At 45.4% G+C, this 16414-nt stretch overlaps 1 protein-coding gene across 4 annotated transcripts in view; it reads right to left on the reverse strand.

Annotated features, from left to right (window-relative positions):
* Positions 1-5529: 5529 nt before the first annotated feature.
* LOC311027554 (death-associated protein kinase 2) overlaps positions 5530-16414 on the reverse strand; it is a 64491-nt gene continuing 53606 nt past the window's right edge. The window contains exons 7-13 of one of the 4 annotated variants that reach the window (XM_084031608.1): positions 13447-13495; positions 13220-13246; positions 12934-13086; positions 11481-11526; positions 11306-11395; positions 9536-9622; positions 5530-7682 (exon numbers count right to left, since the gene is read on the reverse strand). In XM_084031608.1, coding sequence (XP_083887734.1) covers positions 7602-7682; positions 9536-9622; positions 11306-11395; positions 11481-11526; positions 12934-13086; positions 13220-13246; positions 13447-13495 — 533 coding nt within the window. In that variant the 3' untranslated portion in view covers positions 5530-7601. Of the gene's footprint in view, positions 7683-9535; positions 9623-9650; positions 9840-11305; positions 11396-11480; positions 11527-12933; positions 13087-13219; positions 13247-13446; positions 13496-16414 lie in introns of those variants that run through there. The other 3 variants (XM_084031611.1, XM_084031610.1, XM_084031609.1) reach the window with 3 other exon arrangements.

Raw genomic sequence — 16414 nt, forward strand, 5'->3', positions numbered from 1 at the left:
TGTTTTTATATACAATTTACAATAAAGTATAGAGTGCAGAATGAGGTCTATTGGGAGCAGTGCTTATTGTAGAGTCTGACAGCAGCAGGAAGGAAGGACCTGCAATACCTCTCTTTCACACACTTGGGGTGTATCAGTCTATCACTGAAGGAGCTGACTAGTGCGGTGATAGTGACCTGCAGGGGGTGGGACTCCTTCATCAGCAGCGATGACAGCTTGTCCATCATCCTGCTCTCTCCCACCACCTGCAATGGGTCAAGAGGGCATCCCAGGATGGAGCTGGCCTTCTTGATAAGTTTGTCAAGTCTCTTCCCGTCTGCTGCCGAGATGCTGCTGCTCCAGCAGACTACACCATAGAAAATGGCTGATGCCACCACAGAGTCATAGAAAGTTGTCAGGAGTGCCCCCTGCACTCCAAAAGACCGGAGCTTCCTCAGCAGATGGAGTCTGCTCTGACCTTTCTTGTATGTTGCTGCAGTGTGATGAGACCAGTCCAGTTTATTGTTCAGGTGAACTCCCAGGTACTTATAAGATGTCACCATCTCAATGTCCGTTCCTAGGATGTTCACCTGTGTGCAGGGTTGTTTGCGCCTGCGGAAATCCACCACCAGCTCTTTGGTCTTCCCGGCGTTGAGCTGGAGATGGTTCCGCTGGCACCAGTCCAAAGTCTTTAATAAGTTATCTGTAGGCTCTGTCGTCCCCGTCCCTGATGAGGCCGACGATAGCAGAGTCGTCAGAGAACTTTTGTAGATGGCTGTGAGGTGTTTGGTAGGAGAAGTCTGCAGTGTACAGGGTGAACAGAAAAGGGGCCAGGACTGTTCCCTGTGGGGCCCCCGTACTGCAGATGACTGTGTCTGACACAGTCCCGAGTCCTCGCATACTGTGGCCGGTTGGTGAGGTAATCCAGGATCCAGGTCGTGAGGTGTTGGTCCACCCCCGTGAGCTCCAGCTTGTCCCCCAGAAGTACAGGCTGTATGGTGTTGAAAGCACTGGAGAAATCAAAGAACATGATCCTCACAGTGCTTCCAGGCTTCTCCAGGTGGGACAGTGATCTGTCCAGGAGGAAGATGATGGCGTCGTCCACACCGATGCCAGGCTGGTAGGCAAACTGGAGTGGGTCCATAAAGGGTTAGGGTCTGGTCAAACCTATTGAAGAATAGGTTCAGGTCGTTCACCCACGCCTGATCCCCCGCAGCCCGGGAGCCTGGTTTCCTCTGCCCTGAGATTGTTTTCAGGCTTTTCCAGACTCCACTGACATTTCTCTGCTGCAGCTGGTCCTCCATATTCCTCCTGTAGCTGTTCTTCCCCTCTCTTACCCCTTTTCCACCGAGGCATTTTGAGGGCCGGTTCGGAGCCGGTGCCCAATCGCGAACCAGTTCTTCCTGTTTCCACAGACAAAGAGCCGGCTCTCGGCCTGGAAAACTGGTTCCCCAGCGGCCCCAACTCTTTGCTGGGCTGGAACCGGGCCCGGCTTACGTTAGGGGCTGGGGGCGGGGTTAACGCTCGAGACAACGGGGGAAAATACGCCACTGCGGAGTTTTAATAACGTTACTGTTCCCGGTAAGTTTCACTTTTAAATTGTTTCACCTCGTTGCAAACCAACGACACATTTCTGTTTAGTTTACCAAGCTAGTGATTACGTTCGTAACAGCAGCAACTAGTGGCTATGCTTCCTCGGGTAATGTAAGCTGACCGGCTAGCTAGCCAGCTAGCGTGATATTGCTAACAACCACGTTAGCATGCCACTTTCTGACTGCCGTTGGCTCACTAAACGTTACCAACTACCAACGTAACATAACATCTGTGTTCACAGCGTCGTGGACACGTTTGTGATTAAACCGCTGTTCTCTGGTTTGTGTTTGTAGAGCTGTCGGACATCGGCGATATTGAACGGAGGTCCAACCTGCAGATGACTAAACATCAAACACTCCGATCTATTGTTCACACACCGTTCTACACTTTAAAAAATGTTGTGATTTTAGTATTTTGTGTATTTTATTGTTATTGTATTATTTGCCAAAATAAACACTTTTTCTGAAGAGACATGTCTGCTATGCTTAAAATTAGCGCTGCGGGGAAACTTCAGACGTATACAGTGACGTAATGACGTGGCTCTCTGGGCTCTCTAGCCGGTGGAAACGCAAACAGTTTCTCGGACGGTTCGCAAGTTGAACCAACTGCGAACCAGCACGGACACCGGCCCGGCTCTTGAACTAGGTTCCCGTTGGTGGAAAAGGGGTATCTGATCTTCTTCCTCGGCTCCTTCTGCACAGCCTTCAGCTCATCCTTGTTGCCTGACGTAAAGGCCCTCTTTTTCTCCTTAAGGAGAGCCTTTATGTCAGGATTAATCCAGGGTTTGCTGTTTGCAAAACACCGTACAGTCCTGGTGGGTACAGTGTTTTCAACACAGAAGTTAATGTAGTCCGTTATGCATCCTGTTAAACTGTCGATGTCCTCCCCATGAGAAGCACAGAGTTCTTCCCACACAGTTGAGTCAAAGCAGTCCCTCAGAGCCTCTTCAGACTCCTCAGTCCATGCTTTAACTGTGCGGGTCTCCACTGGTTGCCTGTTTACAAGGGGCATGTATACAGGCAGGAGATGAACCAGGTTGTGGTCAGATCTTCCCAGTGGAGGGAGGGGGGATGAGTTGTATGCCTCCTTGCAGTTGGCATAAAATAAGTCCAGTGTTTTACTGTCTCTGGTGTGGCAGGTGACATACTGTGTGAATGTGGGCAGAGTGGAGGACAGAGAGGCATGATTAAAATCCCCAGAGATGAGGAAGAGGGCCTGTGGGTGCCGTGTCTGCAGTGAGCTTGTGACTGAGTGAAGAGTGTCACAAGCTGCATCAGCATTAGCAGAGGGGGGGATATACACAGCGAGTACGATCACCTGTGTGAACTCCCTCGGGAGATAGTACGGCCTCATGCTAACCGCTAAAAGTTCAATGTCCTTACTGCAGACCTGTTCTTTAACAGTGATGTGCCCAGAGTTACACCATCTGTCATTAACAAACACAGCCAGCCCTGCTCCTTTCCTCTTACCGCTCTCTGCCGTCCTGTCCGCCCGCCGCATTTGAAATCCGTCCAGGTTAGCGTCCGTGTCCGGGGTCTATTTTTGGTATATTGCTTAACAAGAATAATTTTATTTTGCTTAGTTGTGACCTGTTGAGCTGCAATAAATATCAAAAGTTCCAAAAGATATATTGTTATTTGTATCAATCCACTATAAGCATAGTAATTATAATATCTCCAATAAAATTGTTTAGATTTGTGCACTGTGGATTTCTGCTTGTAATGTATTGAGTATCCATTCCATTATAATACTCAGATTTATCATAAATAATTGAACATGCACATGTATTTTAAGTTCCGTCACAGAGGTATGGAGATGGGGTTCAAATTATTTGACACATCAGTATTTAAAAATTATTTGAAAGTAACGCAATAGTTACTTTCCAAAGTAACTAGTTACTTTTAGAATTTGTAACTTAGTAACTACTTTAGTTACTTTCTGGGAGCAGTAACTAGTACTTTAACGAGTTACTTTTTTAGGGCCTGTCCACACGAAAAAGTTTTCAGTGCGTAAACGCAGAAGTCTTGTGCGTTTCGCCCTGCCGTCCATACGGATCCGGCGTTTCCACGGCGTGAAAACGCATTTTTTTGAAACCAGCTCTAAGGGTGGAAAAGAAAAAAACGGCACCCCTCCGTGTTCGTTTTCGTGTGGACGGCCAAAACGAATACGCTGATGTCATCGGCCCGCCCCTCGAGCCTGACTTCTTCCCCCGCGACGTCTCGTAACAACAACAATAACGGCGGCCTCCGTGCTCGTAGCAGATATTCTGCTCGTCTGTACGACGGCGTAATCAGGGCCACTGTATGAAAAAAAAACGGAGCCAAGAGAGAGGGGCGATATTCCGGGAAAAAAGTTGCAGATATGCTACTATATTACGATGCTAACAAATAATCGCTAGCTAACTTCCCATGAATGTAGGCATTTATTTGTCTAATTAATCCATCCCAACGTGTGACAACACCTCGTCAAGGTCCTTAGGGTGACGGCTGTTGATGCTTATTGTTGGTTTTATTTATACGGGCCAAATTGTCATCTTATGGGTGTTTATTGATCGGGTGGTCGGGTGTATATTTAGCCGTAGCTCTCACGTGTTGCCATAGCAATGGCAAACATCCGGTCAAGCTCCGTCTCTTCTTCTGCGTTTTTGTAGCAGAAACAGCGCCGCATAAGGGCCTGGAATATGTACTACAGCGCGCTGAGTCGTTTTCAGTGGATTCGTCTGGACGCAGATTTTCTTGAAACAACGCCAAGGCAAAACGGAGAAAAAAAGTTTGTTTTGGTTCGTCTGGACGGCCCCTTAGAGTAACTTGCCCAACACTGGTCAGGACATTCCCAATTTTCTTTCAAAGCGACAGTAGAACTTGTTCAGGTCGTTTGCCAGGCGCAGGCCGTTGATGGAGTGGGGGGCTTTTGGTTTGTAGCAGGTGATCTGTCTGAGGCCTCTCCAGACAGAAGCAGAGTTTGTTGTTTGTTGTTGGAGTTTCTCAGAGTACAGTCTTTTAGCATCTCTTACCGCCTTGCTAAACCTGTACTTCGACTCTTTAAACCCTAAGTGGTCTACTTTCAATAACAATTTAATAAAGGCATTGTTGGCATTTAAAACTTGCCGGATAGCTGCTTGTTTTAGGAGACTGGAAACTGGTTCTGGATGCTCTAGATGCCCACATCGCCACTCTCACCTGTCCATAAACAATGCAGCAGGCTTGTGTTCTGAGTGGTGGCTGCATGTTTTCCTTTATGTATGATAATAGAGGCTTTAAAGGCCAGACAGATTTGCTTCTTTATAAATTTGGCCGAATATGCTGTTGTACTCTTCTCTAATCCATCCATAATCTAATCTCATTCGATACAATGGACCAACATTGTTAAAATAATTTGTTTTGGAACAACATTTAAGAAAAGGCTAAGCAAATGAAGACATACTACTCAATGGGTATTAATGGGCAAGCATCAATTATTCTTTGGTTGAAAAGCCTCCTTTATTATAAGCATCATTTCACCAGCTCAGTCATCACAGTGATTTACTGCAATGTTTCTTATTCAAATCTATCAACTGAATGAAGAGAGAATTAAATAAAGCAGTTAACAGACAACATGAGAAGAAACCTTCTTACTGTTGTGATTGTTGAAGTCACAGACAATAAACTGATACAACAAGTCCTCCAACTCATACGACCACAGTTGTCGTTGGTCCATGCACTCGAATACGACCTCTGGGAGCGTATTGCGGAGATTCTTCCGCAACGATAGTAGTGGTTAAGGTTAGGGTTAGGTCGACGTGTGGAGGCGGTCTCTGCCGATGATGCACGCGCGGGGGGGGGGGGGTAGGTTTAGGGGGGGGGGGGGGGTAGCGCGGGGGCCGCGCGGGGGGGGGGGGGTGATTGACGGGGGGCGCGGGGGGGGGGTAGGTGGGGGCGGTGGGGTCGGGGGGGGGGATGGGGGTGGGGGGGGGGGGGTTGGGGGGGTTGGGGGGGGTGGGGGGAAGATGTCGTGGAATCGGGGTAGGTTTAGGTCGACGTGTGGGGGGGGCGATCGTCTGAGACACCGGAGTGTCGATATTTACTTGACCGCTAGAGGGCGCGCTATTTTGAAACGTAACATATGGTCGTAATTCGGTGCTTGACACACGACCTATGTGGTCGTTTTCTCGAGGAGGACAGTCTGAACTGATAACATGTATGACTGAGACATTTTAAAATGATACATGACAAGAAAAGTCAAATAATACATAAGACCACACAAAGGGCAGATAAACTGTTAAAAGTAATACAGTACTGATTCAAATCTTCTCCAGTGCCAAAAACGTTAAATTAATACTTGTGTCACTGGCTGCACCGCCAAACCCCCTCCCACATCACTGCTGGTGTCTTCAGAGTAGAGTTTAGCTTCTGCCCGAGCCCGAGCCCAACAAGAACGGGTTGGGCCTTTAAACAAGCGTTTGTGTTTGCTACACATAGTGCGCACGCATCTTTCATAATGGTTTTCGCTCTGTGCAGCTAAATCAATGAATAAAGGAGTTACGCTAAAGTGAAACATGGAACTTGGAGACATAATTGATGAATTAAAAACAGGACAATTAACGTTGAGCAAGTCATCAGGAAAGTCTGAGGTACGGGATCATTTCAAGTGACTAGTGGGAGGAGGTGATAACATAAGTGTCAGCTTTGTCCAGGCATATCCTAATGGCGGCAGCACTAACGTAGCCTATAAAATTATTTGTATATTTTTGTGACTGAGTAGTGGTGGAGCCGCACCCCCACTTCCCACGGATATGCACATACAACAGCCTCACGCATTAAAAATAATTGTTGGGTTGAAATCGCGCTCGGGCTCTTAATTACAGTTAATGTGTCGGGTCGGTCCGGTTTCGGACAGAACGTGCACAGGCTCGGGTAGGGTCGGGCTTGATTTTCTGGGCCCGAACTAAGCTCTACTTCAGAGCAGAGGGTTTGACTACGGCACAAAGATTTCAGTTCCAAACTCTCTGCACATTACATTTTTCACAAATATCTGTTTTCTCTGAGAAGGTTCGGCATTTTGACAAAAAAAGGAATATTGCCACAATAAAGCCAATGAGATTCGTAACATACCATATGTAAAATTCAAGCTGTCATTTTCACTGCAGCAGCTACAGTGTTAACATAGCTGAGCACCCATCAATGAAACTCCATTCAGAAAAGTAAAATAAAATGCACGGTCCCTTACTGAACCAATACGAGTAGTGAGGCGTATGAGGATGGGCTCTTCCTGTGTCTAGACAGGGTTTTGGTGCCTCAATGGATCTCTAGCCTCTGACATGTGGGATGGTCCTGGTATAAAGGGAGGCGGGACCACAGTGCTGCTTCATTGCTAGGGACGTTTCAGAAGCCCCTGGACATTAGTAGGGACATGCAGCAGTGTGACTATTCTCAGCGATACCCTTTAGGGAAACCGTTTTGTATTCTATGTTTGGGGCCCCTGTTGTTTATCAGATGATTTACCAACAAGAACACACTTTAAATTTGATGAAAACGTTGCCATTCATGTAAAAGTCCTGGAAGAATTGGACAAAGTTTGTTTCACATTTTCTTGAGAGGAATATATTGTGCACATTGTGTTATCAAAAGCATTTCAACCAAATCCATTTGAGCTTCAACAAGCACCATGTTTCCTCAGTGACTCACAAGACTGATCTCATATCTGTGCTTAAGAAAGGTTCATGACGTGTTCTTCTTCAAACCCGTGTTCCTATAATGATGAATCTCACTGTCCTTGTTAAATGATAATAAAATAGGATCGTGATTTAAATCCTATATTACACAACTGAAGAACTGAATGAAATGCAACTTTTCACAAATGTGTCAGCATTCAGAAGTGTGTGATTGTCTCGGTGTAGATTCTGTTGTTGGGAACAAGCAGGAAAACATTGGTGAATGAGGTTCACTGAGCTGCAGCAGCTCTTTGATAAGGAGATGCTGGGAAGATGAGGCAGGGCTCACTGATTGGACACAGCTGTCAGTCCTGCTGGATGTCCCAGACTCCTCTCAGCTCTACGAACTGCTGCTGAGTCTGCGACGCAGGAGAGCGGCAGGTTTGCTTTCCGTGTCTTCCACATCACTTTCACATTGTCTCTGGAGGAAAAGATCGGGACATATGGACTTAAATCGGAGTCACATCTGTATCTTGTCCAGTTTACAGTTCAGATTAGAATGAAACTATCTACACTACTTTACATTTTGAACAGGAAATTCACATTCAACCTCTACCCATGTCTCCGTTTTTCCCTATCATAATCAGAAACAGTATCATGAACATATCAAAATTACTAAGTCTAATGTGGACAACATGCTACCAAGCCAAGAAGATCACACGGTGTTCAGGCCATGTCGTCCCCCTGTTAGAAGGAGGGACCCTGCTTCACCTAACAACTGCAGGTCTATTTCCATCCAGTAGTCTTACTGAAGGACCCTGAAGGATTGGCAGATGAGCAGTTGACTTTCGGAGGTCTTATAATATTCGGTCATTGTACCAGTCTGGCTCCCTGTAACAGCATCATACTGTCAAGACTTCCCCCAAAGGTTCTTAACGGCCTGACTGAGAACTGGATCATTATTCAAACGTCTGTCAAAGGCCATCGCTACAGATGACCATGAGGGCATGGCTGCTCAGTATCAGAGTGTTGGCTGCTTTGAACAGTGAACTCCGCCAGTGTACTACTGTATGTTGACTCAGGGGTCCCACAAGGTCCTGTTTTGGGTCCACCTTTGTTTACTATCTATGTTAACAATTCATCCTACACTGATGATACTATTACTTAGTGTTGTGCTGCCAGCGTTGATCAATCAATAAATCAACCTTTGGCCTTAATCTCGTGTTATAGAATTAAGGTTGCCTACACTAGAAAACTATGTGGCTCTACAACAAAAAACTATGTGGTTCTACACTAGGAGTGGGCGATATGGCAAAATGTCGTATCACAATTTTTTTCAGGCAGGATCACGATCTTATCACAATTCCTTTTCAGGTTTTTAGGACTATTTTGCAAGTTACTGAACAGTACAACCAAACTAATTTCCCTATTTAAAAAAATATAACCCTATAACCCAAAGGTAACAATACAAGAATAGAACAACAGACCATTTAGGCCCAGTGTTAGGTTACAACGTTACCATCAATTAAAAGTAATCAGTTACGTTACAGCGTTACCTTTGAATAAAAGTAACGCGTGAGAGTACTCATGCGTTACCAAAACGTAAAAGCCGTTTGCAGCGCCTCGCACATGCTGCAACTTAACTGACACACACACAGCCTCCTTTAAATGCACCGAGAAGTTGTGACAATGATGAATAACGTCAGTCATCCAACCAAATGAACATGATTCATTCATGATGACATCATCGTGTGCGTATTTGCCGTCTACACGAAAAGTAAATGGGAATCTGCGTTTTTTTTTCTTTTTCACCCTGGGACCTGGTTTCAAAAAAGTGCGTTTACAGGCGGACGGTCGGCCCAAACGTGCAAGACTTCTGCGTTTACACACAAAAAACCTTTCCGTGTGGACGATGGGCCCCTGAATGTGCACTGTAGCACGATACTAACGATCTCTCTGTAAAGGCAGATCGCAAAGACATTTGAGACATTTCAATCGTTCACAATCCAATACAATCTACGGTATACCTCATGGAAGAAAACCACGTGGCTCTACACCAGCAAACCAGTGGCTCTTCCCCAGAAAACCAGTGGCTCTACACTAGAAAACCAGTGGCTCGACATGCATTACAATATTACCCTCATGAATGTCTTGACCATTAATATGGCAGTGTCACATAATTATTATTATTGTTATTATTGTTGTTAATATTGTAATTATGTTTCTCAGTATCTGGTAGGGTGATATTTTATTGTGTCTACTATAAACAACCAGAGCAATCTCTTGCAGTGATGAAAACAACAATGGGACTTTAGTTAAATTAAGTGGTCTCACCTGTTGTGTATGTGGATCTGAGCTGGGCTGATGCTGCACTTTCAAGTGGAACAGCCGGTTGCACATCCACACCATGTTATAGGACATCTAGAGGGTGAACACACCACGCACCATGTTATAGTGCATGTAGAGAGTGAACACCATGTTATAGTGCATGTAGAGAGTGAACACCATGTTATAGGGCATGCAGAGAGTGAATACCATGTTATAGGACATGTAGAGAGTGAACACCATGTTATAGGACATGTAGAGAGTGAACACTGTTATAGGGCATATAGAGAGTGAACACCATGTTATAGGACATCTAGAGGGTGAACACACCACGCAGCATGTTATAGGACATGTAGAGAGTGAACACCATGGTATAGGACATGTAGAGAGTGAACACTATGTTATAGGACATGTAGAGGGTTACGTCACGGTTGTGTTTAAATGTGAAAACAGCCAGTGGACTCAATGGATCATTCTTTAACCACGAGGTTGGTGCTTCACATGTTGAAGTGGGTCCCTGAATGCCACAGTGCTTCCAGATGCTGAGAATGGTTCCATGCCGAGATTACATCCCACGTATGTACACCATGTGGCCACTGGACCTAAGTTTATATATTGAGAACACTTTTGCCATTTGCAGCTATTGTGTGGAACAGAGTGACAAGAAGAACTTAATGGAACAGTATACAAAAATACTGCCGCTTACTATGATGGACCATCACTGCAGCACATCAATCCATTCCCGAAATGATCTGACTGTGACCTAAAGTCAATGTATAAATGCGACAAACATGTATAAATGTTTGTCGCTGCTCATGGAACATCTTCTTCTTGCATGTTACATTACATCATAACAACTTTAAATTGTTGCAATGTCGAACAGGACAACCTTGAATTATATAGAATTTAGCTTTGTCAGTCATTTTTCCTTTATTGATAGTTGTAATGTGTACATATTACATATGTAATACATATCCAACATAACGATGCAGCTAAAAAGCATATCAATGGGGGAACAAGGGCTGCACGGTGGTGTAGTGGGTAGCACTGTTGCCTCACAGCAAGAGGGTCCTGGGTTCGATTCCCGGGTCGGCCCCGGCTTCCTTCTGTGTGGAGTTTGCATGTTCTCCCCGTGTAAGCGTGGGTTCTCTCCGGGTGGGGATAGGTTCATTGATGACTCTAAAAATTGCCCGTAGGTGTGAATGTGAGCGTGAATGGTTGTCTCTACATGTTAGCCCTGCGATGGTCTGGCATCCTGTCCAGGATATACCCTGCCTTCGCCCAATGACAGCTGGGATCGGCTCCAGCTCCCCCGCGACCCTGAATACAGGATAAGCGGTAGACAATGGATGGATGGATGGGGGAACAAGTCAGACTAGCCCTGTATCTTTCTGAGCATACTCATCACCTGTATCATTAATATCTTAATTAATGATAGAAATATTTGATTCTGGTCTAAGTTTGACCCTTGGTCCTGTAAATTATTAATGAATGATTATTGAGTTTGGCTACAGAACTCATTGATTATTATTGTTTCCTTTGATTATTCTTTTATTTTATAATGAATAGATTTACTCCAGATCCTCACATGCTTGTAAGAAAGGAAATCATTTGTTAATGATCAGAGCTGTCTGTATTTCTTGGTTGGAGTGTGTGTAATATTCAAATAACGATCGTAGCCTTTTTACATGTCGTTTCTCATGTCTCTGCTATCGACTCTTCAATGAATGTACAGCGCACTATTCTGACACGTTGATTTGGCATGCACATCACACTCACCTTCCATTTCCTTCTGACATTGAATTTCTTAAAGTTCTTCATGTTAATGGAGGAACGATTCCTATTGGCCACCTGTTTGCGTGTGATGGGCTGAAACAGACGATGGCGTTTAGAAGAAAGATGCAGTAACATTCAGCAGGAAACAAGCGAAGCAGGATAGAAGATTTGTAGTAACCTTAATCCATGGATGATGCTGACACTCCTCTGCTGTCATTCTGTCACTGCAACACACAGCAGAAACAATAGAAGGAATTAGACAAGAAGGAATGATCCAAATAATGAAATATAATTATAACATGATATGTGTCTCAGGGTGCAATATACTGAAAACTCAAATAATCAGTTAAAGCCCAGCTATTGACATTAAATGTATCTATTGGGCTGATCTGGAGTCTGTAAGTGCCGTAAAAGGAGGCAGCTTTAGTCACCAACCCTCTGAATGAAGATATTATGCATATACATTTAAGTTAAGACATTTGATGCATTTACAGAGACCGACAGTCTGATACTGTCCCTAGACTACATACTTAGTAGAGACAGAGACATAGGTTAGACAGGTCACTTGGTAATCTGGGACATTAAAAAAGCCTTAATCACCTTGTGTAATGCATAACGCAAGCTGTGTGTGTGTGTGTGTGTATAGACTAAGTGTGAGTGAGTGAGTGAGTGAGAGAGAGAGAGAGAGAGAGCGAGAGAGAGAGAGAGATAGAGAGAGAGAGAGAGAGAGAGAGAGAGAGAGAGATGAAGACAAGGGAGGCAGTGATGCAGGGAGAGAGAAAGTGTGTATGAGTGTGTTTGTGTGAGAGACACAGAAAGAGAGAGAGGAATACCATGTATGGCAGCGATGAAGGGAGGTAGAGATAAAGGAGAAAAAGAGAGAGAGAGAGAGAGAGAGAGAGAGAGAGAGAGAGAGAGAGTGTGTGTGTGTGTTCTCCTTCCTTGTTTTACTTCAGAAGGTCCCTGAATGCACATTTCCCCATTCAGAGAACTACATGACTGTCCCAGATGACCCAAAGCATGCTGTCCCACATTAGCAATCATATTCGATGAAGTGGAACAACAAAATAAAAATTAATTAATAAAGAAAACACAAGTAATCCCAAGAGGGGGGTTGTGATTGACATTTGCCCCGCCCCTTTCTGTGACCCCACCCCCATGAAGTCATGTAATATCAGTCACCTCTTAAAGCACACTGTAGTAATTTCTCATTTTAATAAGGTCTTTATAAATAAACCGGCGATCGATTCTTCGCAGGCCTGGCTCATCTCCAACGAGCCTTATACCTTGATGAGTCAGATCAGGTGAGGTAGTGCTGTGCTAAAACAAAAATCTGGACCCACACCGGCCCTTCTTGGTGAGCTTGGTGAGCTGAATCCTACAACGAGGTGCACCTGGGCTGGGGAGGAAGTCCTTAAAAGGTCCAATGCCAGCCACTGCTTCCTGCCTCTTAGCTAAGGATTGTTGCCATGTGTTGTTGCATGTTAGTAAATCCTGTGGATTTTATTGTTTTAAACTGCGTCTTTTTGTAATTGATCCGGGTCATTGATGGATTGTTGTTCACACCAAAGGGTGAGGGACAGGGACAGAGACAGACAGGGACAATGTTATATTCTACCTAGAATACATACTTTGGGGTTTTCAAAAGCAGTTTCCGGATGAAGTCTTTGGCCATGCAGCTCGTCATACTGAAATACTGAGCAGGAAACTGGTAGTTCAAGAAAACAATGTTCTTCAGAGTGTCCTCATCAGTCTCACCTTGGAACGGGGACAGACCGCTCAGTCTGAGGATAGAGAGAGACGTCAGCATGTCCACATCCCAAGAAATCAATACAGATAAATGACAAACAGACTGGATTCACACAGTATCACATGGTGTTTCTGATCACTCACACACACACACACACACACACTTACAGGATGTAGGTAATCACGGCGATGCTCCTGGGGGACAAAGAGACAGCCAGTCATGTCAACTGTCCGTTGATGTCAACAAACTGAGACTGTGAGACAGTGAGACAGGCCTGGGCAGGCCTGCAACTGCAAAAATAGACTCTCCCTCACATAGACAAGAAGCACTGAAGAGACACTGACAATCCCAGAATGCTTTGTTTCTGTTGGATATTTGAAAATGTGAATCTCACCACATATCTGCTGCTGTACTCAGAAGTTCACTGTTGATCACCTCAGGAGCTGAGAGAGAGAGAGAGAGGTCAATCGCTAAGATTTTCAAGGTCTTCTAGTAGACATGTATGGCATCTAAGACGTGACGAAAGCTACAAAGAATTCGACCATGGATGTGAGTGACTAACGGATACTGTACTGTATTAAGGCGTGTTCACACCATGCGGCGCTATTTCATACAAAGTCAATGCAAAGACATGACTAGACGTGATAAGATATAACTAGATATGAACTAGTCTTTGCCAGCCCCTTCTTCACAGTAGAAGGGTCTGGCTTCTCCACAGTAGAAGGGTCTGGCTACAGTATACCACATCTCCGGGATCGGGGAAAAAACACTCTGGCTTGTTTGTATTTCTTTCAACCAATCACAATGGTTGTGGGCGGTGCTAAGCTTCAGAAGCCGCTGTGGTGCGGCAGCAACATAGTGTCAGGAGGAAACTTGTGTGGATGGAACGTCGAGCCCCGTCATTAAAATGTGTGACAAGACGTTTATTAAAACAAAAGAGAAACATAATTTGATGGTCGGTGACCCAGCCGTGAAGCCCGTCTATACTCATTCGACTCATTCATTCTGTTCTCATTCTACACTGGATCACCGGGCTCTGTAATCACATCACATGGATTCTCCTACCATTGTTACGCAGATGACACCCAGCTATTCCTCTCTTTTTCCCCAACCTCCGACACTCACATTGAAACTCGCATCTCGGAATGTCTGGCAGACATCTCTGTCTGGACAACTGTGCATCACCTCAAGCTTAACCTGAATAAAACCGAACTCCTCTTCATCCCGGGGAAAGACTGCCATCGCATGGACCTGTCGGTCACTGTTGAGGGCATCACAGTATTGCCGTCGTCAACTGCGAGGAACCTGTCTTCAATCTACCCAAATTCTCCCATGTGACCCCCCTCCTCCGTGACCTCCACTGGCTCCCTGTTGCAGCCCGCATCCAATTCAAGACGATGGTTCTGGCCTTCAAGGCCACCAATGGAACGGCACCCGTCTACCTTCAAACACTGGTCAAACCACTTCGCTCCTCTACTTCAGCTGGCCGGCTGGTACCACCATCGCTGAAATCAAACAAATGTCACTCAGCAAAGTCCAGACTCTTCTCTGTTCTGGCACCTCAGTGGTGGAACGAACTCCCGATCTATGTCAGGACAGCAGAGTCACCTGTTCAGACTTCACCTCGACTCTGCATAGCATGACCCACTAACAAACTCCCCCCCCAAAAAAAAATAAAAAAATAAATAATAAAGGACTTCTATGTTCTTACGTACAGCACTTTGATCATAGCACTGTTGTATTTAAGGTATCCTTGTTGAACAGCTACTGCTTTACTCAGACAAGGACCTAACACTTGTTTCTATTTTTTCGCTCTTACTTTATCGGCAATGATATGTTGTGTTTTCTTTCTTTTGACAAATGTACTTATTGTAAGTCGCTTTGGACAAAAGCTTCTGCTAAATGCCCTAAATGTAAATTTTATTCAAAACACCGACGGCTTGCTAGCTGTCTGTAGCTCTTAAACCGAACCGTGTGAAGTGGAACGGATCGGTACGTCGGTCAAGTCAACGTTACTGTAGCATGCCGCTGCCAGAGTGGCTAGCTCTGAACAGACTGCAACACTCATCTTGCGAGACTTCTCTGACGGTAAGCGCTTTGCGTCATTTCCTGTTTCTCCGTGATAGTCGCTACAGGCTGTGTTTTTCTCTCTAGCCTAACTCTGTTAATTTAACGTAGTTTCCCTGTTCAGCGGCTTACTACCGCCAAGTTTAAACTAAGCACACGCTATCCCTGCTTCAGCAGACACATCGCTCACTCTCTGAGTTGCCTCGCTAAATTTGCTATTGTTTACGCGCTATCTCTGCTAGCTACTTTAGCGCAACAGCTAGCCTAGCGGCTACGATGGCTTCTCTCTTTCCCTGTCCTCCTTCTCTTCTCTCCTGCCCGGTGTGTCTGATGTTTAGCTACTACTCTGCCTCCTTTACTGATAACGGTACATGTAATAAATGTAGTTCACTTTTTGCTTTGGAGGCGAGGATGAATGATTTGGAAGCGCGGTTCCGCACCAACTATCCTCCGTCGGCTGCCGCTGTAACCAGCCAGCTGACGCTAGCTGTACATGGTGCGGACCGACATAGCGTAGCAGCTAGCCGTCCCTCGGCAAACCCCGAGCAGCCGGGAGGCTGGGTGAATGTCCGAAGGAGGCATAGTTCTAAACCGAAGCCCACGGTTAACCACCATGTTCACGTGTCCAATCCATTTTCCCCACTCAGCGACACACCCGCTGAGAAGCCAACTCTGGTCATTGGTAGCTCCATAGTGAGACACGTGAAAATAGTGACACCAGCGACCATAGTCAAATTTGTCCCAGGGGCCAGAGCGGGCGACATCGAAGCTCAATTTAAACTGCTGGCTAAGGATAAACGTAAATACAGTAAGATTGTTATTCACGTCGGCGTTAATGACATCGATTACACCAATCGGATGTCACTAAAATTAATGTTGGCTCGGTGTGTGAATATGCAAAAACGATGTCGGACTCCGTAGTTTTCTCTGGTCCCCTGCCAAACTTTACTAGTGATGACATGTATAGCCGCATGTCATCTTTCCACCGCTGGCTGTCGAGGTGGTGTCCAGATAACGATGTGGGCTTCGTTAATAATTGGCAGCCTTTCTGGGGAAAACCTGGTCTGATCAGGAGAGATGGCATCCACCCCACTTTGGATGGAGCTGCTCTCCTATCTAGAAACATCGCTGATCTCATTGGTAGTCCTAGAACATGACAAACCAGTGTTGAGACCAGGAAGCAGAGTTGCAGTCTTACACACCTCTCTGCGCCTCCTTTAGAGCAGTCACCCACCCAAAACCAAAACCACATAAGAACGGTGTCTGTCCCCCCACCAACCAAATTTATCAGGTCA

The sequence above is a fragment of the Eutrigla gurnardus genome (assembly GCF_963514095.1).
Source record: "Eutrigla gurnardus genome assembly, chromosome: 17".
Classification (NCBI taxonomy): domain Eukaryota; kingdom Metazoa; phylum Chordata; class Actinopteri; order Perciformes; family Triglidae; genus Eutrigla; species Eutrigla gurnardus.